The sequence below is a fragment of the Rhincodon typus genome, chromosome 9 (genome assembly GCF_021869965.1).
Source record: "Rhincodon typus isolate 14 chromosome 9, sRhiTyp1.1, whole genome shotgun sequence".
NCBI classification, from domain to species: Eukaryota; Metazoa; Chordata; class Chondrichthyes; order Orectolobiformes; family Rhincodontidae; genus Rhincodon; species Rhincodon typus.
Window position 1 is genome coordinate 87,097,044 of NC_063340.1, and position 22,998 is coordinate 87,120,041.

The 22,998-nt window shown below is 43.8% G+C and overlaps 1 protein-coding gene across 1 annotated transcript in view; it reads left to right on the forward strand.

Moving 5' to 3' along the window:
- The window catches only part of aig1 (androgen-induced 1 (H. sapiens)), a 112,812-nt gene that overhangs the window by 61,665 nt on the left and 28,149 nt on the right, over window positions 1-22,998 (forward strand). Inside the window, exon 4 of the mRNA XM_048601388.1 lies at window positions 13,252-13,367. Coding sequence (XP_048457345.1) covers window positions 13,252-13,367 — 116 coding nt within the window. The remainder of the gene's footprint in view (window positions 1-13,251; window positions 13,368-22,998) is intronic.

Genomic DNA, 22,998 nt, shown 5'->3' on the forward strand with positions numbered 1-22,998 from the left:
TTTTCTTCACACTTTCAAATTTAAGAACATGTTTTCTATAGCAGGGAGACCAGAACTGAACACAGTATTTCAAAAGTGGCCTAACCAATATCCTGTACAGCCGCAACATAACATCCCAACTTGTATACTCAATGCACTGACCAATAAAAGCAGGTGTACCAAATGCCTTCTTCACTACCCTAGCTACCTGTGACTCCATTTTCAAGGAAATATGAACCTGCACTCCAAGGTCTCTTTGCTCAGCAACACTCCCCAGGACCTTACCATTAAGTGTATAAGTCCTGCCCTGATTTACTTTTCCAAAATGCAACACATCACATTTATCTAAATTAAACTCTATTTGCCACTCCTTTGCCCATCTGATCAGTGTCCCTTTATGCTTTGAGATAACCTTCTTCACAGTCCACTGCACCACCAATTCTGGTGTCATCTGCAAACCTACTAATCATTCCTCCTCTACTCACATCCAAATCATTTATATAAATGACAAAAAGCAGTGGACCCAGCACCAGTCCTTGCAGCACACCACTGGTCACAGTCTGAAAAGCAACTCTCCACCATCACCCTCTGTCTCCTACCTTCGAGCCAATTTTGTATTCAAATGGCTAGCCCTTCCTGTATTCCATGTGACCTAACCTTGCTAACCAGTTTACCATGCAGAACCTTGTCGAACACTTTGCTGAAGTCCATATGACAACGTCCACTGCTCTGCCTCCATCAATCTTCTATGTCTCTACTTCAAAAAACTCAATCAAGTTAGTGAGACATGCTTACCCACACACAACACCATCTTGTCTGACCATGAGCTTCCATAAGTCCATAAGATGTAGGAGCAGAATTAGGCCATTCAGCCCATCATGTCTGCTCCACCATGGCTCATGACTCATATGTTTCTTAACTTCATTTTCCTACCTTCTGCCCGTAATCTTTGACACCTTTACTAATCAAGAACTTATCTATTTCTGTCTTAAATACACTCAATGACTTGGCCTCCACAGCCCTCTGTGGCAATGACTTACACAGATTCACCACCCTGTTCACCACCCACGCCAATTTCTGGCTTAAGAAATTTCCCTGATCTCAGTTCTAAATGGTCATCCCTGCTGTCTGAGGCTGTGCCCTTGTGCCCTGGTCTCTCAGATCTTTTCCATGTCCACTCTAGCCAAGCCTTTCAGTTTTCAGTAAGTTTCATTGAGATGCCCCCCTCATCATTCTAAACTTCATCGAGTCCTCAATCACTCCCTGTATGACAAGCCCTTCATTGCTGGGATCATTCTTGTAAACCTCCTCTGGACTCTGTCCAAGGCCAGCACATCCTGCCTTAAGATACAGGGCCCAAAACTGCTCACAATATTCCAAATGTGGTCTGCCTCTATTCTTCCCACCAAAGTGCATGACCTCACACTTTCCCACATTGTATTCCCGTCTCCCAGCTGGATGCACTGACCTGGAAGTTTACTGCTCCACATAAACACTTACATTGGTGAAACCTATTGAAGTTAACTATTGAAGTTGGGTCAGGATACTGTCAGTTATTGACATTGTCTGCATCCTGTTCTTGAAACAGCGCCAGTTTGTTAATTCCTGCACTGCTTTTGTGATGGCAGAAGGGCCAGTGACTATGTCAGCAGTTATGTTGCACATTGGTAATGAGGGAAGTTTTGGGTTCTCCCACCTCCTGTGCCAGGCGTGTCCCTCACTCAGCTTCTTACATGGCAGAGGGCCTTGTCATCCATCCACCCACACATTGCACACATGCCAGCTGTAACTTACACCAGAGGCCAGGCTGCGTGGTTACCCACTATCCGCACACATTGCTAGCTCCTTCATCATTCCTGGTGACCACAATTCCAGCTGCCTAGTCTACCAGAGTCTACAGCTCCCTCCTTAAACCCCTTGCTCCTACTTTAAGGCTGTTCTTTATAATCCACCTTTTTGCAAATGATGCAATACAGCAGATAGTTATTCGGCCCATCCTACCTGTACTGGCTCTTTGAAATATTGATAAAATTAGTTCCACTGCCTGACTCTTTCCCCATTGAACTGAAAATGTTCTATCCTTCAATTTTTCAAATCTCTTTAGGCAGTTCAAAGTGAAGATCACAGGAATTTGCACATTCTCCCCATGTCTGCGTGAGTTTCCTCCGAGTGCTCCGGTATCCCCCCACAATCCAAACATGTGCAGGTCAGGTGGATTGGCCATGCTAAATTGCCCATAGTGTCCGGGGATGTGTACATTAGGTGACTTAGCCATGGAAAATGCAGGGCTACAGGGATGGGGTAGGGGCTGGGTCTGGGTAGGATGCACTTCAGAGGGTCAGTGTAGACTTGATGGGCCAAATTGCCTTCTTCCATACTGTAGCGGATTCTATGATTAATGTGTTTTATGAATGAAGGAAGTATTGTTTATCACACATTCTAATACAACAGTCCCCTTCAGAGATTTTCCCACCTTTCACAGTAAAATGAGTCATAGAGTCATACAGCACGGAAACAGATCCTTCGGTCCAACCAGTCCAAGCCAACCATGTTCCCAACCTAAACTAGTCTCACCTACCTGCATTTGGCCCATAATCTTCTAATCATTTACTATTCATGTACTTATGCAAATGTCTTTTAAATGTTGTAACTTATCCCACATCCACCACTTTCTCTGGAAGTTCATTCCACACACGAACCACACCCTGTGTAAAAAAAGTTGCTCCTTATGTCTGATATAAATCTTTCTCCTCTCACGTTAAAAATATGCCGCCTAGTTTTGAAATCCCCCACCCTAGGGAAAAGACACCCGCCATTCATTTTATCTGTGCCCCTCATGAATTTATAAGCGTCTATCAGGCCACCCCTCAAGCTCCAACAAAAAAAAAGCCCCAGCCTATCCAGCTTCTCTTTGTAACCCAAACCCTCCATTCCCAGCAACATCCTGGTAAATCTCTTCTGAACCCTCTGCAGCTTAATAATATCCTTCCTGTAACAGGGCGACCAGAACTGGCCACAGTACTTTATACAGTCTTTTTACAGACTATGTAGATTATTCCAATGTTATCAATCGCCCCTTTTGTTCTCATCAATGTCCCTTGTTGTCTCCAGATAAGTAGCAATTAACTTCAGGACAGTGCTGGGGTGATTTCTCATCTGTCTGCTTAAGATTCGTTTTCAATATGATGAGTTTAAACTCTAAATTGTGTTTTTGGACAAGAATGTTGCTGCGTGCCAAGTTCTGACTTGAGAATCCGCATCGACAACTGGAAGCCTCCTCTCAGCTCAGCCCTGGGTCATCCTGAGGCTTCCCAAAGTCAATTTTGCACAGTGCGCATTTTGCCAAACATTCCTAGGAATTTCCAAACAAAGCAGCCTCGGGGGGGCCTGAAGTGATAAAACTTATTGAGGCCACTCAACACAGCAAACTAGAGGAAGTATGAGAATTTACCCTTTGCTTTCCTCCTTCCTGGACCCACTTCCAGTAAACCATCAAAGCTGTGGACAAAGAGAAAGGAGATGGATTGGCTTCCCCTTCTGAATTGAATTGAATGAGCTTTATTGTCAAATGAGTACAGTGAAAAGTTTATAAGTCACCACTTACAGTGCCATCCTGGGTATAAAGGTACTACCTAAATACAATCCTTAGTTACAGATGAGAGAAATGAAGAAAGAAAAAGGCTACATTATAGCTATACGCAGTGTGACCATAGGTCAGAGAAACATGAAGCAAATTTATAAAGACAAACATCACAGTCTGTCTCCAGCGGTTCTCTGCAGCAGACCAGCACAGGCGACCTCCACATGGTCTGTAAGGTTTTGGAGTGGATTTGTAGTTCAGGTTGAGGATGCTGTGGTTGGTTGTCTCACCGAGCTGGTTTGTTGTTCTGCAGACGTTTCATTACCCTGCTGGGTAACATCATCAGTGCAATCTCCGATGAAGCGCCATTGTGTTTTCCTGCCTGGTTCCACATGGTCTGACTACTGGCCAGTGACACACTCTGCACTGGGCAGCTGGTTGCTGGCGTTCCCGCTCCGGCCACTGGCATCTCCGGTGACCCTGCTTCGGAGGCCAAGGCTGGCTGTCCAACGCCGAAAGGATGGAGAGAAGGGAGGGGGGAAGGAGAAGAAAGAGAAAAAGAACGGGTGGAGCAGAGGAGCTACTTCACCACCATCTTACCGGAAGTCGACAGAATCCAAATCACTTTGGATTCACATGGAACTCAGTCTCAAAATAAGCATTGTAGGATCAAACAGCACTGGGAGAGGTCATTCTGCCCTGTGCCAGCCCTCTCCAATCAGTTTCACACGCCTTTGTTTGCTCCACAATCTTTCATTTTGAGCATTCACCGATTCCTTCCTGAAGTTACTATAACTCTGCTATCACAGTCTTTCCAGGCAATATGTTGTGTGTTAAAACAATTCTCTTCATTTCTTTGCACCTCCCTGCCTCACACCAGCTTTTGTTTTGCTAACCATCTCCAATCTTTGGTTATCCGTCCTTCCACAAGTGGAAATAATTTTTCCTTATAGGCTATCAAAACTCTTCACAATGTTGGAGCACTGTGTACAGTTTTGGTCTCCTTACTTGGGAAAGGACGTACTGGCACTGGAGGGAGTTCACAGGAGGTTCACGAGGTTGATTCCAGAGTTGAGAGGGTTGCCTTATCAGGAGAGATTGAGTAGGCTGGGACTATATTCATTGAAATTTAGTAGAATGAGGAGGTATCCTATGGAAACATATAAAATTACACAGAGAATAGACAAAATAGAAGCAGGGAGGTTGTTTCCACTGGAGGGTGAAACTAGAACCAGGGGACATTGCCTCAAAATAAGGGGGAGCAGATTTAGGACTGAGCTGAGGGGGAACTTCTTCACCCAAAAGGTTGTGAATCTGTAGAATTCCCTGCCCAGTGAAGCAGGTGAGGCTACCTCATTGAATGTTTTTAAGGCAATGAAAGATAGATTTTTGAACAGTAAAGGAATTAAGTGTTATCGTGAACAGATGGGTAAATGGACCTTACTCAGGATGGCCTACTCATGCTCCTATTTCTTATGTTCTATCTGGCCAGGACAAACAGACTCACCATTTATCATCTTCGGAAGGATGACATTGAGATTGGGAGGTTATGATTTTCCCAATGATTCCCTATCACCTTTTTTTATAAATGATTTTGTGGGATGTGGATGCCATTGGCTGGGCCATCATTTCTTGACCATCCTGAGTGGCCCTGGAGAAAGTGATGATGAGCTACTTCCTTGAGCAGCTGCAGGCCATGAAGGTGTAGATACATTTACAGTCCTGTTAGGGAGGGAGGTCTAGGATTTTCACCGAATGACATTGAAGGAACTGAAGGATATATTTCCAAATATTTGGGTTGCTTAGCAACCAGCAAGTTTCAAATTCATGGTGAACCTGTTCTTACCAAAGTGGACCTGAGCGGGTCACTGACATCATCACAAGGTTTCTGCGTACTGTTCCGGTATTAATGTGGTTGAGACACACTTGTTAATAAAGTCAACGAGATTTTATTGCAATGTAGAAAGTGGCCCTTTTCATACCAGCCATTAAACTGAGCAGACATGAGCGACAAGTGAGAAAATGAGTGGGTTTACATTTAGAATGTGTTTATCCTTGCACATGTTTGGGTGTGTTTCTCTCAGGGTGGCTAACAGTACACTTGATCTGAGGATACCACAAGGGGTTCCGTGCAACAGTGAGACACCAAGACAACTCTCAAGGGTGCATTTTTCTTTTGAGCGACTGCCCCAGTTTAGGAGATAATGATCTCAGATAACAATCAGACTCTGTGGTCGCCTGAAGACATCAGGAAATTCTGCAGCACCCTTGTACTGCACAAAGAAAGCAGATGTGTACCCTGTGAATTGTGTGAAATCAGAAACAGTATCTGCAAACTTTTGGAGGTGACTGCTTCATATCCTCTCAGATGCATTCTCTGCAAATTTCCCTTGCAGAATGGTTTCGATTTTCTTTGTACTTGCTTTCTTGCTCCTCTCCATGCCAACATTGGATACTCCCTAATAAATCCGCAAAGAAATTCAAGTGACACACCTTTACCTGGATAATGATGCGAATTTGAAATGTGTTATCACCCGCCCCAAGGAGTGCTTGAGATGGCGAAGATGGATGCATTTAAGGAAAATCTGTATTAGCGTATGAGGGCTGAAGAATACGCAGATGATATGAGATGGTGAAAGATAGAAGACCAGTAGAGAAGAAACAGCAGCATGGACCATATGGGCTGAATGGCCTAATTGTGAGGTGTACTTTCCAGTGTATTTAATACTTATGTCCCTACAAAGGAGTAAATTTCACAAAGAGATACATTTAATTCAGAAAAGGATTTTGGTGGATGAGGTCAGAGTGTGTGGGATTAGGATTGAACCTTCACCAATCTGTACTCTTCTCCATTGTCTTTGGTGAGAAGGTCTTGTTGCATCTGCAGGACAGGTTGCATCTAAACTGGATGGGCACATATATTCTGGCTGGGAGATTTGCTGGTGTCACTTGGGAGGATTTAAACTAGCTCGGCAGGGGCTTGGGAGCCAAAGCAGAAGTGAATTGACGAAAAGGCTGTAGAGAATAGGGACAGTAAGACTCAGAGGAAGAGCAGGCAGGGTGTTGTTGCTGATCAAAGTGGATCTGGTGGACTGAAGTGCACCTGTTTCAATATGAGAAGTGTAACAGGTAAGGCAGATGAACTTAGAACTTGGATTAGTACTTGGAACTATGACGTTGTTGCTGTTACAGAGATTTAGTTAAGGGAGAAACAGGATTGGCAGCTTAACGTTCCAGGATACAGATGTTTCAGACAGGATAGAGGGAGATATAAAAGGGGTGGGGGAGTTGCACTACTTGTTAAGGATGATATCACAGCTGTACTGCGGGAGGACACCTCGGATGGCTCATACAGTGAGGCAATATGGGTAGAGCTCAGGAACAGGAAGGGTGCAATCACAATGTTTGGGGTTTACTACAGGCCTCCCAACAGCCAGCGGGAGATAGAAGAACAGATATGTAGGCAGATTTTGGCAAGATGTAAAAGTAACAGAGTTGTTGTCGTGGGAGATTTTAACTTCCCATATATTGACTGGACTCACTTAGTGCTTGGGGCTCAGATGGGGCAGAGTTTGTAAGAAGCATCCTGAAGGGCTTCTTGAAACAGTATGTAGATAGTCCAACTAGGAAAGGGGCCGTACTGGACCTAGTATTGGGGAATGAGCCTGGCCAGGTAGTCGACATCTCAGTAGGGGAGTAGCTCAGGAACAGTGATCACAATTCAGTAAGCTTTGAGGTACCGATGGATAAAGATAGGTGTAGTTGTCAGGTAAAGGTGCGAAATTGGGGGAAGGCTAATTACAACAATATTAGGCAGGAACTGAAGAATTGGAGGCAGATGTTTGAGGGCAAATCAACATATGGTATCTGGGAGGCTTTCAAGTGTAAGTTGCTGAGAACTCAAGACCAGCACGTTCCTGTAAGGATGAATGATAAGTATGGCAAATTTAGGGAACCATGGATAACGAGAGATAGTGTGACCCTAATCAAAAAGAAAAAGGAAGCATTTACCAAGGCTAGGAGGTTGGGAACACATGAAGCAAGGGTGGAGTACAAGGAAAGTTGAAAGAAAATTAAGCAAGGAGTCAGGAGGGCTAAAAGGGGTCATGATAAGTTATTGGCCAACAGGATTAAGGAAAATGCCAAGGCATTTTATACATATATAAAGAGCAAGAGGGTAGCCAGGCAGAGGGTTGGCCCACTCAAGGACAGGGAAGGGAATTTACGTGTGGAACCAGAGGAAATGGATGAGGTATTAAATGAGCACTTTGCATCAGTTTTCACCATAGAGAAGGACTTGGTGGATGATGAGTCTAGGGAAGGGTGTGTAGATAGTTTGGGTCATGTTGAGATCAAAAGGGAGGAGGTATTGGGGGTCTTGAAAAACATTAAAGTAGACAAGTCCCCAGGGCCTGATGGGATATACTCCAGAATACTGAGAGATGCAAGGGAGGAAATTGCTGGGGCCTTGAGGGAAATCTTTGTTCTCACTGACTACAAGGGAGGTCCCAGATGATTGGAGAATGGCCAAAGTTGTTCCTTTGTTTAAGTAGGGTGGTAAGGATAATCCAGCTAATTACAGGCCAATGAGCCTTACGTCACTGGTAGGGAAATTTTTTGGAGAGGATTCTTCGAGACAGGATTTACTCCTGCTTGGAAACTAGTGGGCGTATTAGCGACAGGCAATATGGTTTTGTGAAGGGGAAGTTGTCTCTCACTAACTTGGTTGAGTTTTTTGCGGAAGTGACGAAGATGATCAATGAGGGTAGGATAGTGGATGTTGTCTACATGGACTTCAGTAAGGCCTTTGACAAGGTCCCTCATGGCAGACTGATACAGAAGGTAAAGTCACACGGGGTCAGAGGTGAGCTTGCAAGATGGATAAAAAATTGGCTCCGTCATAGAAGACAGAAGGTAGCAGTGGAAGGGTAAGTTTCTGAATGGAAGGCTGTGACAAGAGGTATTCCCCAGGGATCAGTGTTGGGACCTTTGCTGTTCGTAATGTATATAAATGATTTGGAGGAGAATGTAACTGGTCTGATTAGTAAGTTTACCGATGACACAAAGGTTGCTGGAATTGCGGATAGCAATGAGGACTGTCAAAGGATACAGCTGGATACAGGTCGGTTGGTGACTTGGGCAGAGAGATGGCAGATGGAGTTTAATCTAGAAAAATGTGAGATAATGCATTTCGGATGGTCTAATCCAGACGGAAAATATACAGTAAATGGCAGAACCTTTAAAGGTATTGATAGGCAGAGGGATCTGGATGTACAGGTAAAAACCAAAAGAACTGAGGATGCTGTAAATCAGGAACAAAAACAAAGTTGCTGGAAAAGCTCAGCAGGTCTGGCAGCATCTGTGGAGGAGAAAACAGAGTTAACATTTCGGGTCCGGTGACCCTTCCTCAGAACTGATGGTGGCTGGGAAAATGTAAGTTTATATGCAGAAAATAGGGAGGTGGGTGGAGTAGGGAGTAAACGATAGGATAGAGCCCAAAGAGAGAGAAAGACAGTTGGACGGACAAAGGAGTTGCTAACGATCAGGCTGGGAGGGTGAATAGTTGTTAATGGGGACTGTTAGTGACTAACAACAGGGGGTGTGTTGTGGCAGGCTATGTGGTAACAAGGCCTGGTGTGTGGGGTGGGGGGCTGGGACATGGGAGAGTTTAGGCCCTAAAATTATTGCCTCTCTGCTCCTATGATGCTGCTTGGCCTGCTGTGTTCATCCAGCCCTGCACCTTGTTGTCTCAATATTGAGTCCAGAGGGCTGTAGGGTCCACAAGTGGAAAATGAGGTGTTGTTCCTTCAGCTTGCGTTGGGATTCACTGGAACACTGCAGCAAGCTGGAGACAGAGATGTTGGCCAGGGAGCAGGGTGGTGCATTGAAGTGGCAGGCAACAGGTAGTTCAGGGTCTTTTTTGCGAGCAGAACGTAGATGTTCTGCAAAGCAGTTGCCAAGTCTACGCTTCGTTTCCCCAGTGTAGAGGAGACCACATTGTGAGCAGCAAATATAGTAGACTAGATTCTTGGAAGTGCAAGTGAAGTGTTGCTTCACCTGGAAGGTATGTTTGGGCCCTTGGATACTGGGGAGGGAGGAGGTAAATGCGCAGGTGTTGTACCTTCGCCAGTTACAGGGGAAGGTGCCGTAGGGCTGTGGGGAGGTGTTGGGGGTGAAGGAAGTATGGACCAGGGTGTCCCGGAAGTAACGGTCCCTGCGGAAGGCGGACAAGGGAGGGGAAGGGAATATGTGTCTGGTGGTGGCATCTTGCTGGAGGTGGCGGAAATGGCGTCTGATGATGTGTGCAGATGTACAGGTACACAGGTTACTGAAAGTGGCAACACAGGTGGAAAAGGTAGTCAACAAGGCATATGGCAAGCTTGCCTTCATAGCCCGGGGCATGGAGTTTTAAAATTGGCAGGTAATGTTGCAGCGTTATCGAACCTTAGTTAGGCCGCATTTGGAATATTGTGTTCAATTCTGGTCACCACATTACCAGAAGGATGTGGTGGCTTTGGAGAGAGTACAGAAAAGATTTCCCAGGATGTTGCCTGGTATGGTGGGCATTAGCTATGAGGAGAGGTTGGAGAAACTTGGGTTGTTCTCACTGGAACGACAGAGGTTGAGGGGCAACCTGATAGAAGTCTACAAGATTATGAAGGGCATGGACAGAGTGGACAGTCAGAAGCTTTTTCCCAGGGTGGAAGAGTCAGTTACCAGGGGCCATGGGTTTAAGGTGCAAGGGGCAAGGTTTAAAGGTGATGTATGAGGCAAATTTTTTTACACAGAGGGTGGTGGGTGCCTGGAGCTCGCTGCTGGGGGAGGTATTGGAAGCAAATACAATAGTGAGTTTTAAAGGGCGTCTTGACAAATACATGAATAGGACGGGAATAGAGCGATTAGGTCCCCAGAAGGGCAGGAGTTTTAGTTGTGATGCGCAGCATGTTGGTGCAGGCTTGGAGGGCTGACGGGCCTGTAATTTTCTTTGTTCTTTGTTCTTTTCTTGACTTTGATGGGGTGGAGCATTGTGTTGTTTTCTGATCTTCCCTTATTCCTCAGTGACAAATTATCCTGAATGTCACTCCATGCCTTCCCTGTTTGGCACCGGATGAGGAGAGAAATTCAGCCTCTGGGGAAGCACAACATGGGAACTCTTTTCTCTGGTACTTCCATGCTAATAGCGCACTGGCATGCCAAAGCCACCTGGTAATGTTTTGATGTTAATGAATCCCACGAGTTTTATTAATATACACAGTAACCTAATACACACCAGCAATGAATTCTTGTGTTTTTAAATGTGTAATTTCTGGAATGGAATTTAGCTTGTTTTGACCCCCTAAAAGCTAAGTTTGAATAGCGACTGAAGTGGCAACATATCGAGAGTGATAATTATTGTCGATAAGCTCGTTTGTCAGTAGCAGCTAAATCATCAAGGGTGAAATTCTGCAGTGAATCTCAAATTATCCAGTGATGGGAGGGTCATGTGAATTCACTTCATTCCCCAGGCATTCTGGATCTTCTGCGGTATTGAGGGTCTCTAATCTGGAGAACTTCTTCCCATACCACCTCCCCACACCCCTTCCTCACCCCCCATTCCCAACTGATCTCAATGAAGTCATTCAGCACCCACTGAAAGGTGAAACTAACTTATCTTCATTTCATTGCCATTGGTTTAAAGCATGCAACAAAGGTTCAGAGATAGTGCCAGAGGACCAGAGAATTACTGGCATTCAATGAAGGACCTGATGCAACAACTATAAACAACTCAGCTTAATCTTAATTCTGGGGAAGCTTTTGAAAAACTTGGACAGTACCTTCTGTACCCATAGAGCCATAGAGTCATAGAGCACCAAAACAGACCCTTCGGTCCAACCAGTCCACGCCGTACATAATCCCAAACTAAACTAGTGCCACCTGCCTGCTCGTGGCCCACATCCCTCCAAACCTTTCCTATTCATGTACTTATCTAAGTGTCTTTTAAACGTGGTAATTGCATCCACATTTCCCCACTTCCTCAGGAAGCTGATTCCTCAGTGAACCACCCTCCGTGTAAAAAAATATTGTCCCCATATCTTTTTAAAACCTCTCTCCTCCCACCTTAAAAAATGTGCCCCCCGCCCCGGTCTTGAAAGCCCCCATCCTAGGGGAAAGACAAGGTCAGCAGATGCATGGGAACAGCCTGCAATCTCACCTCCAAGCCTCGTGCCATCCTGACTTGGAAATATATCTTTGTTCCTGGGACAGAATCCTGGCTCCCGCCCCCGCAACTCCGTGGGTGGATTGCAATGGTTCAAGAAGGTGGCTCAGCATTATCTTCTCAAGAGACAACATCCGCATCTCCCAATTAATTTTTCAACTTGTTCTCTTTACAATGCCTGGCTGCCCTGCTGTGCATTTTTCAACATTTTCTGTTTTTACTTCAGGTTACTAACGTTTGTAGTTTCTACTTTTGAGTTCACTGTACATCCTCAAGGTGGTTTAATTGCCTGTTATTGTGTGGTGGGCGGTTAAGTGCTACGTGCATTGTGCCTGGAGTATAATTACTGCCTGTCAAAAATAGTTTGGCATGCCAGTAAACAACAATAAACTTTCTTGTTCTTTTTGACAATGCTCAGAAATTTGACCTTCATTTGCTGGCTTGTTTGCTTCCACACCTGTTAAATCTGCCCTCCCGCACTAAGTGGCTAAATTTGTAGTTTGTTTTTTTTTAATAAAAGGTATATGATTACAAAAATTTATATCAGAATTCACCAGCATTCAAACTAGATTATCCCCAGTATCTAGGCACTGGGGAGAGGAGAGGCAGATTGTACTATCCTACAGTGAACTGTTGCCATCCCTTTTTTCATTGGATGTGGTCTTTACTGGCAAAGTCAACATTACCTGCCACTCACAATGACAAGGTGGGACTGAGCCATTTTCTCAAACAACCACAGTTTGGTACAACTGAGTGACTTGCTGGAGCCATTGAGCATCAACCATGTTGCTGTGTATCTGGAGTCATGTGTGGACAAGATCAGGTAAAGGAAGTCAATGTTCCTTCATTGAAGGGCAATGATGAGCCAGGTGAGGTCACAGAACTTGATCAGCATTACCAACTTTATATGCCAGATTTATCAACTTAAGTGCCGTGGTCAGATTTGAACCCACACCCCCCACAGCATAAGCCTGAGCTTCTGGGATCACTAAGTGACATTTTTTTTCCCTTTTATTCATTAACGGGATGAGGGTGTCACTGGCTAGGCAGCATTTATTGCCCTAAGGGCAGCTGAGAGTCAACCACATTGCTGTGGGTCTGGAGTCACATGTAGGCCTCCCTAAAGGACATTAGTGAACCAGATGGGTTTTTCCCCAACAATCAACAATGGATTTGTGGTCATCATTAGATTCTTAATTCCAGATATTTTATTGAATCCTGCCGTGGCAGGATTCAAACCCAGATCCCCAGAATGTTTTCTGGGCCTCTGGATTAACAATCTAGCGATAATACCACTAGGCCATCGCCTCCCCATCTTTGCAGGAAACTGAAGGGATATTGTCAAACATTTGACCAGAATCACCTTATCTACAAGTACTTTCTTCAATTGTTACAGTGGTCAATCTGAATTGCTAATGAACACATATAATTTTTTGTTTTTCTACACAGCATGCTTCCTTTCTCATTTTCGTCTTTTTTCTTTCTATCTCTCTAGCACACTACAGTCCTCCCCTTCATTCTAATTGAAATGAGGACAACACATTATCATTATCCCAACAGGAATTCAGGCCAGGCTGCAGTTAGCATCTTTTCGACTGGATATATTTTATGGTAAGTAGTTTTATTTAACAGCGCTGCTTTTGCATCACAGTTGAGTCATGTACTGCTATATTTGGATACAATGAAGGCAGTCATTACCAGTTCACATTTGTGCCTCAGCTGAGCTGAAATTATAGGTACATCTTCAGCCTTAACGATGTTTCAGTGATCTGCAGCAGAAACCAAGAAACAACTGTCACTGCATATATTTTTAGCCCTCTAATTTTCCAACATTGTTTTCTTTTCATTCTCCCACTCCTGTTTTCATTGGCTTACGGGCCACTGGAGGTTGCCCACGCCTAAGAATTGTCCACAAATTAAAGATTAACTCAGGACACTTCCTGAAGTAGTCTGGCAGAAACAAACAAATAAAATTACCAGGACACAGTTTTGTTTAGTCACTTCCATAGGCCTTAGAATTCAACAGCAAGGGAAAAGTCTACTTTCACTGAGTGAAAAATTGTCCAATTATGTACCAAAGGGACTGATCACATTGTCAATGCACATGGCAGGCAGGGCACGATGAGAATTTAGATTTAGATTTTATTGTCATGTGTACTCAAGTACAGGAATACAGTGATAAGTGTATAATGTCGCCACACACAGTGCCATCTTAGGTACCCAGGTGCAAAAATCCTAGATACAAAGTAGTTAGAGAAACACAGTTAACAAGTTAAGCATTATCTTCACAAAATAACTAGAAAAATAAAGAAATAAGACAATAATTAACATTAAAGTCTTTCTTAATTTAAACTAGAAAATAAAGGAATTAAGTTAAAATTTCAACAGTCTTTGATGAGTCTTCCGCTTATCTTGCTCTCCGGGAGACCTTAGCTGCCTGTTCTCAATGAATGGAGAACCAATGGGTGGAGCGTAGGGGAGGGGCAGTTGGATGTCAGAGGTCACAAGGTTTCGTGAGTTTGCTTTGTTTCCTGCTTCTTCAGGCTGAAACTATTGCCAAAAACAAATGGCTATGCACAATGACAAAGGAGTTTAAATGCAGGTTCCCTGACCAAAGGTATGGAGTCACAAAAATAATTCTTGAGTAGCCTGTTCTTCCAGGATTCACTCCCTTTTAGTACAAGCAATGCATCAGAATGTAAATCTCCTCTCTTTAATAACATAGTTGAATTAAAACTTCTTCTCTCAGAGGATTGTAAGTCAGCTCAGGGAACTGTGGAAGCAGAGCCCATTGAGTTCACACTGATCCTCTGAAGAGCATCCCACCCAGACCCACCTCTTTACCCCATCCCTGTAACCTTGCATTTCCCATGGCTGACCCACCTAGCCTGCACATTCCTAGACACTATGGGGCAATTTAATATTGCCAATCCAGCTAACCTACATATCTTTGGACTATGGGAGGAAACCAGAGCACCCAGAGGTGGGGAGAATGTGCAAACACTACACAGATAGTCGCTGGAGAATCAAACCTGGGTCCCTGGCGCTGTGAGGCAGCAGTGCTAACCACTGAGCCACCGTGTCACCCCTTATCCATATTTAAGGCTGAGAGAGATGGATTCTTGATCAGTAGGGGAATCAAACATTATGGGAAAGGGCAGGCAGATGTACATGAGGGATGTTGGATCAGCCATGACCCAATTGAATGGTAGTGCAGGCTCGAGGGGGCGAATGGCCCACTCCTGTTCCTATTTCTCCTGGTTTTAAAGAAGGATCTGAAGGATGCATTATATTAAAAAAAAAGACCTGAATTGAGCAGTGCCATCTCAGTGCATATCCCACGCAAAGTACTGAAGTAGCACAGACAAGGACCTTGTTAAAGCCTGAGAGGTGGTGGATTATTTTCGGCATTTTGAACAATGATTAATTCCGTAGCTTGTAATCAAGGTGCAGCAGCTCAAGATGAGTCAGACCAGCTTTTGATGTGGAACAAGCAGAAGAAAATGATAAGTATGCTTTTTCCCATTGTTATTTTCCCTGTCTTAAAAACTTCATGTTGGATGCAGCTTCATAATAGGGTCACCACAGAGTCATACAGCATGGAAACAGACCCTTCGGTCCAACTTGTCCATGCCAACCAAGTTTCCCAAACTAAACTAGTCCCACTTGCCTGCAATTAGCCCATATCCCTCTAAAACTTTCCTATTCATGAACCTATCCAAATGTCTTTTAAATGTTGAAACTGTACCTGCATCTGCCACTTTCATTGGCGGTTGTCTGATTTTAACTGCCCCACCTGGTGGAATTCAGGGCTGCAGTGGAGGTGTGAGAGGGACTATTAGACTAACAGGAGTTCATTTATCCCCTTTGGATGTGCTTCCTGCTGTTGCCCAATTTTTCTGTGAAGATCAATTGGTCACTTACAGGGAGGCATCTGAGTTCTATTGGGCCTAAAGCTCTCAGTTTGGCTAATTTTGATGAGGGACTCTTCATTCATTTAAATACATTACGGGCTTTTGTAAGTCCCTAGCCATGCAAGTTGCTTCAGCTGCTATTGTATTTCCTTGTGCCCTCTCTTTTAATCTTGTTAAGTTACTAATTCTTGGGATGTGGCTGTTCCTGGCTAGTCTAGACTTTATGAACCACCCTTATACCCCTTGAGAAGATGGTGGTCTCTTATTGAAACGTAGTAATCTTTATGATGTAGTTAGACCCATGGTACCATTAAGAAAGGAGGGTTAGAACTTTAACACAACACTGAGCAATGTTGATATAGTTCCATATCAGGATGGCACATGGCTTGGGTAGAAACTTTGAAGGGGTTACATTATTCAGGTGTCATCTGCACTTGTCCTTTTCAATGTCAAAGATCCAAGGTTTGTGAAGTGCTCTTGAAGGTGCTAACAATGAGCTGTACACAAGCAGGAAAGAGAGATCACATCAGGACTGAGACACTGCCCGAGTGAGTATATATAATTTGGGGAATTTTGGAGGCAGCATGGGAATTTGGTGCAGAGGGAAAGAGGTGCTTTTTGCTTGTCTTTTTTAGCTCATAGCTCCAAGGATAACTTGATGAGCACAAAGATTAACATCACAGGAAAACCAAAGGTTAATTAGTTGGTTAAAGCTAGTAATTTGTCTATCTGTGATATGTTACTTTCAGACTGAGGGTAAATGAGGGAAATATTTACAGATTACAAACTAAAAGATCAGTCAGAAATCTTTAAAATTCAAAGTAAGTGAATAAAACAGAATGCAGGGTGAGGCGATGTGTTCTACCTGCATGATGTGGGTGTTGCTGGACCCATTGTGGCTCAGAATGACCACATCTGCAGCAAGCGTTGGTTGCTTAAGGAACACTGGCTCAGAGCTGATGAACCCGAGTCTGAGCTTTGAACACTGGGAAGGCAAGGAGAGAGTCCCCTGAATGCTGTGTTTCTAGAGGAAGTCACACCCCTTTGATTAACTACCTTGAATTCACACAGTGGTCAGGGACAGGTGGGTGTGACCACCTGTGAGGCAGGTAGAGGGATCCAGGAGGTAGTGCTGAAGCAGACTCAGCCATGGAGCTTCTCCAACAGGTTGGAGATTCTTACTCTGTGTATGGATGAGAGCAGGGACTTTAGGGAGGAAGACCATAGCACCATGGTACAGGGAGCCATTCAAGAAGCTGGGAGGTGGGGAGTAAAGAGAAATATCGTTGTAATCAGGGATAGTATGGTCAGGAGAATAGACGCTGTTCTCTGTGCCCAGGATTGAGGGTCCCGAAGGCTATGTTGTCTGCCTGGTGCCTGCGTTCAGGATATCTCATCTGCACTGCAAAGGAACTTGGAGTGGAAGGGGAAAGACCCAGTTGTTGTAGTCCATGTACGTGCCAACAATATCAGTAGAAAAAGCAAAGGGGGTCTGCTGAGGGAAAATGAGCAGCTAGGGACTAAATTAAAAAGTAGAACCAGAATGATAATAATCTCTGGATTAATTCCTGAGCCACTAACTAATTGGCACAGGGGCAACCAACTTAAAGAGATAAATGCGAGGCTAAAAGATTGGTATGGGAGAAGCAGGTTCAAATTCATAGGGTATTGGCCCCAGTACTGGGGAAAGATGGAGCAGTTCCAATGGGATGGGCTCTACCTGAAACAAGCTGGGACCAGATTCCTGGTGAATTGCATGACAAGGGCTGTGGGTAGGGCTTTAAACTAAATAATTGGTGAATGGGTACAGTTGCATGGAAAATTACGGAAAACATTAAAAGGGTTGGAGGAGGGCTCAGGAAAGGTTATTAAAATTTCCAAAACAAGTAATAGGACAGAGAGTACGGAAATGGTCAGGAATCTAACTTCAGGCACAGCAGATGAGGGGACAGCGATGGGAAGGGGGATAGTCAATGCAGGACTGAGGATGTTGTACTTAAATGTATGCAGTACCTGAAAGAAGGTGAATGGGCTTATGGCACAGATTGAAATTGGCAGGTATGATGTTGTGGGTATCACAGAGACATGGCAGCAAGGGGATCAGGGCTGGGAACTAAATATCCAAGGATTCACGAACTATCAAAAGGACAGGCAGATGGGCAGAGTGGCAGAATTACCTTGTTAGTAAGAGATGAAATTAAACTGATGGCAAGAAGTGATTTGGAGTTTAAAGGTGTAAAATCTGTGTGAGTAGAGTTGAGGAGCCACAAAGGGATAAAAAGACCTGATGGGAGTTATACAGGCCTCTTAGCAGTAGTCAGGATGGGGGGCTGAAAGTAAATCAGGAGATAGAAAGGGCAGGTAAGAAAGGCGCTATTACAATCATCATGAGGGACTTCAATATGCAGATGGACTGGGAAAATCATGTTGGTAGCGGATCCCAAGGAAAGGAATTTGTGGAATGATTATGCGATGGGTTTTTTTGGCACAGCTTTTGGCACAGCCCACAAAGGAACAGGCAATTCTGGATTTGGTGATGTATAATGAGGCTGAATGTGATTATGGAGCTTAGGGTGAAGGAACCCCTAGCGAGCAGTGACCGTGAAATGGTAGAATTGACCCTGCAGTTTTGAGAAACTGAAGCTGGAATTGGATGTAACAGTGTTACAATTGAGTCAAGGTAAATACAAAGACCCCAGGATGGTATCTTCCCTCTTTGTGCCAGGATTCAAAATGTCATGGAGTGTCTGCAGAACATCTTTCTGGGAGAGGGTGACCAGACAGAGGACATGGTGAGAAGTGGTACCAATGACTCAGGTAGGAAGTGGGATCAGGTCCTGAAAGAAGATTTTATGGATCTGGGAGGAAAAGCATTGAAACAGGAAAACTGGTGGGCAAAGTGAGTGTTGAACAAGTGGTGTAGGAGGGAGGGCTTCAGATTTCTGAGGCATTGAGGCTGGTTCGGGGCAAGTGGGATCCATATTAGATGAACTGGTTTGGATCTTAACAAAACCATGACCAGCATCCTCTCAGTGAGATTTGCTGGTGCTTTTGGGAGGATTTAAACTCAACTGGCAGGGGGATGGAAAGCTGAGAGGGTGGTCCAATTCAAAGGAAAGCAGAAAAGTAGAAAGCAAAGTTGAAGACCGACAGAGAATAGCCAGACATCAAATAGGATCAGTATAGGAACTAATGTTAGAAAGGCAGAATTGAAGGCACCGCCTATGAATGCATGTAACATTTTCAAAAATGTTTGAAGATTTAAACTCACAAATTGAGATAAATGGATAATATTTAAAAATGGAGACATGGCTACACGGTGACAAATATTGTGAACTGAATATCCAAGGGTTTTTAATGAGAAGGAAATGATTACATTAGCAAGGGTAGATCTTTGATTGAAGGATCAAGGCACAGAATCAGTTGAGCTAAGAAACAGCAAAGGACAATAAATATTGGTAAAAGTTGTTCACCAAACTTTAGGTAGGAAGTAATGTTGGGCATCGTATAAGTCAGGAAGTTAGAGATGCTTGTGACTTCAATTTACAAATAGACCAGTTAACCCAATCAGTACTAATGTTGTGGAGCATGAATTCATTCAGATGAGATGTGTTCTGGGATGGTACATTGCAGAGCTTAAAAGCCTAAAAATCAGGCTTATTTGGGTTTACTGCGTGCAATGGGAATGAAATAACTGTGTAGAGGCCAGCATCCCATCACAAAATCACCCTTTATTTACTAGTGCACAGGACACTGGCTGTGGCCAGGCAGCTCGGAGTCAGTACCTCAAGTGAGAAGATTCTGAATCCCCTGTTTTTATTGGTCAGCCAGGACTTTCTGATTGACCAGGTTAACAACCCCAATCAAAGATCTCATAGTCAATGAGATCCACCTAGTTCTAATCACTACAGAGAATGGGCTAATTAATGGCCTTCCTGGAAAGGAGCCTTTTGGGAAATAGTGATCACAATGTGAAAGAATTTCGCATTATGTTTGAAAGTGACATAGTTTATTCTAAAATTAAGGTCTTAAAACTGAAGAAAGAACATCACACAGGTTTAAGTGCAAGCGAACAGTGGTGAATTGGAGAAGTATGCAAAAAGATTTGATGGTAGCCAGGCTTTAGCGAGTATTTAAAGAAATGATACACAGTTTAAACAGATATACATTTCTCCAAGGCTGAAACACCGAAAGAGAAAATTAACTCAACTACAGTCATAATCAAAGAGTCATAGTTATAGAGATGTACAGCATAGAAACAGTCCAACTCATCCATGCCGACCAGATATCCTAAATTAATCTAGTCCAATTTGCCAGCATTTGGCCCATATCCCTCTAAACCCTTCCTATTCATATAGCCATCCAAATGCCTTTTAAATGTTGCAATTGTACCAGCCTCCACCACTTCCTCTGGCAGCTCATTCAATACACACACCACCCTCTGTGTGAAAATATTGCTCCTTAGGTCCCGTTTAAATCTTTCTCCTCTCACCTTAAACCTATGCGCTCTTGTTTTGGACTCTGTTACCCTGGGGAAAAGACCTTGGCTATTCACTCCATCTATGCCTCTCGTGATTTTATAAACCTCTATAAGGTCACCTCTTAGCCTCCAACACTCCAGGGAAAATAGCCCCAGCCTATTCAGCCTCTGCCTATAACTCAAATCCTCCAACCCTGGCAACATCTGAAACAAGTTAAAGATTTTATTAGATCAAAGAAAATGGTTTAAAAGGATCCCAGTAAAAGTGGTATGCCTGAGGATGGGGAGCAATTTAGAACCCAGCAACCAGAAACTGACTGAGAAAGCGAACTGAGAATATGAGTGCAAACTAGCAGGGAATATAAAGGAAGAATGTAACAGCTTCTTTAGATCTGCGAAAATGAAAAGATGATCAAGTGCACATGTGAGTAAAGCTGGAAAATGGAGATTTTATCGTGGAAAACAGGAGGAGAAATTAAACAGTTATTTTTCTCTGTCTTCATGGAAGAAGACATTGAAAACCTTCTGAAAATACTTGGCAACCAAAAGATTTGTGACACTAGGGAACTAAAAGAAATTCATATCAGAACATGAGACATACTTGAAAATTTAATTGGTTAGGAGGCTAATAAAATATCCTGGATCAGATAAGCTTCATCAGAGAGTTTTGCAGGAGGTAGCTCAAGATATAGTCAATACTTTGCTGGCCATCTTTCAAAATTCTGTAAAGGTTCTTACAGAGTAGAAAATGCAACCTCACAATCTAAAAAAACAAAGCAGAGAGAGATAACAAGGTGCAGAGCTGGATGAACACAGCAGGCCAAGAAGCATCACAGGAGCAGGAAGGCTGACGTTTCGGGCCTAGACCCTTCTTCAGAAATGGGGGAGGGGAAGGGGGTTCTGAAATAAATAGGGAGAGAGAGGGAGGCGGATAGAAGATGGATAAAGGAGAAGATAGGTGGAGAGGAGACAGACAGGTCAAAGAGGCGGGGATGGAGCCAGTAAAGGTGAGTGTAGGTGGGGAGTTTCGGAGGGGATAGGTCAGTCCAGGGAGGACGGACAGGTCAAGGGGGCGGGATGAGGCTAGTAGGTAGGAAATGGGGGTGCGGCTTGAGGTGGGAGGAGGGGATAAGTGGGAGGAAGAACAGGTTAGGGAGGCGGGGACAAGCTGGGCTGGCTGGGCTAACTCCCCACCTACACTCACCTTTACTGGCTCCACCCCCGCCTCTTTGACCTGTCTGTTTCCTCTCCACCTATCTTCTCCTTTATCCATCTTCTATCCGCCTCCCCCTGTCTCCCTATTTATTTCAGAATCCCCTTCCCCTTCCCCATTTCTGAAGACAGGTCTAGGCCCGAAATGTCAGCCTTCCTGCTCCTCTGATGCTGCTTGGCCTGCTGTGTTCATCCAGCTCTACACCTTGTTAACTCAGACTCTCCAGCATCTGCAGTTCCTACTATCTCTAAAGCAGAGAGAGAAACTGGAGACCTGTTAGTTTGATATTAGTAGTAGGACAAATATTAGGGTCTATAAGGATGGAGGAAGTAGACATTTAGAACATAATGGTAAAATTGGACACAGAGTCAACATTGGTTAATGAAAGGGAAATCATTTTTGACAAACTTGATGCAATTTTTTGAGGATATTACTTGCATAACTATGAGGGAGAACCAGCAGATATGGTGTATATGGATTTCCAGTAGACTCTTGTTGAGGTCCGACACAGAAGGTTAATAAATAAAATTACAGTGCATGGGAATGAGGGAAATGTAGCAATATAGAGGATGGAAAATGGGTCAACAGAAAGACAGCGGAGAATAGGAATAAATGGATTATTCTTAGGGTAGCAGGCTGTTACTAGTAGGGTACTGCAAAGGTCAGTGCTAAATCCACAACATAGCAGATGGAATTTACTGTGTATAAGTTTGAATTTATCCAAAAATCTGAGAGGCAGAATATTTCTTAAATAGTGAGGGGTTGGGAAATATTGGTGTCCACAGAGACTTAGGTAACTAGAGAGTTATAGAGATGTACAGCACGGAAATAGACCCTTTGGTCCAACTCATCCATGCCAACCAGATATCTTATATAAATCTAGTCCCATTTGTGAGCATTTGGCCCATATCGCTCTAAACCCTTCCTATTCATATACCCATCAGATGCCTTTTAAATGTTGTAGCTGTGTTCATTAGTCACTAAAGGTTGGGATACAGGTGTCGCAAGCAATCAGGAAGGCAAATTTGTTTGTCTTCATTGCAAGAGGGTTTGAGTACAGGAGTAGAGATATCTTACTGCAGGTATATAGAGCCTTGGTGAGACCTCACCTGAAATGCAGTTTTGTTCTCCTTACCTAAGGAGGGTATACTAGCCCATAGAGGGAGTGCAGAAAATGTTCACCAGGCTAATCCTTGGGATATGGGAAAGCATTGTGAAGAGAGTTTGAGGAGATTGAGCCTCTATTCCCTTTTGGGGGAGATGTTACATCTGACAGTACCTGAATGGGGTTAGTTCTCATCATGACATAAACTCTGCCCATCAGGATTTAAAGGATTGTTCTTGGGAGAGAGTAACCAGTGTGTTTAAGTTGTTCAGTCATCTCCACCTTGTGTACGAGAATATTTCAGTTGCAGTTATGTGCCTACTTACTCTAAAGTCTACTCTGAAAACTTACCAAAGACTGTCAGGCAAATCACATGTAACATAACTAGGAAGGGAAGGTTGAACTCCTCAGATAATCTAAATAGAAACACAAGCCCCCAGTCCGTTACGGTGGAAGTAGAGGTCGCCTTCTAATAATTAGACTCGAGAAGCTCACCTCACCTCACCTCACTTAATCTGTTAAAAAGGAGT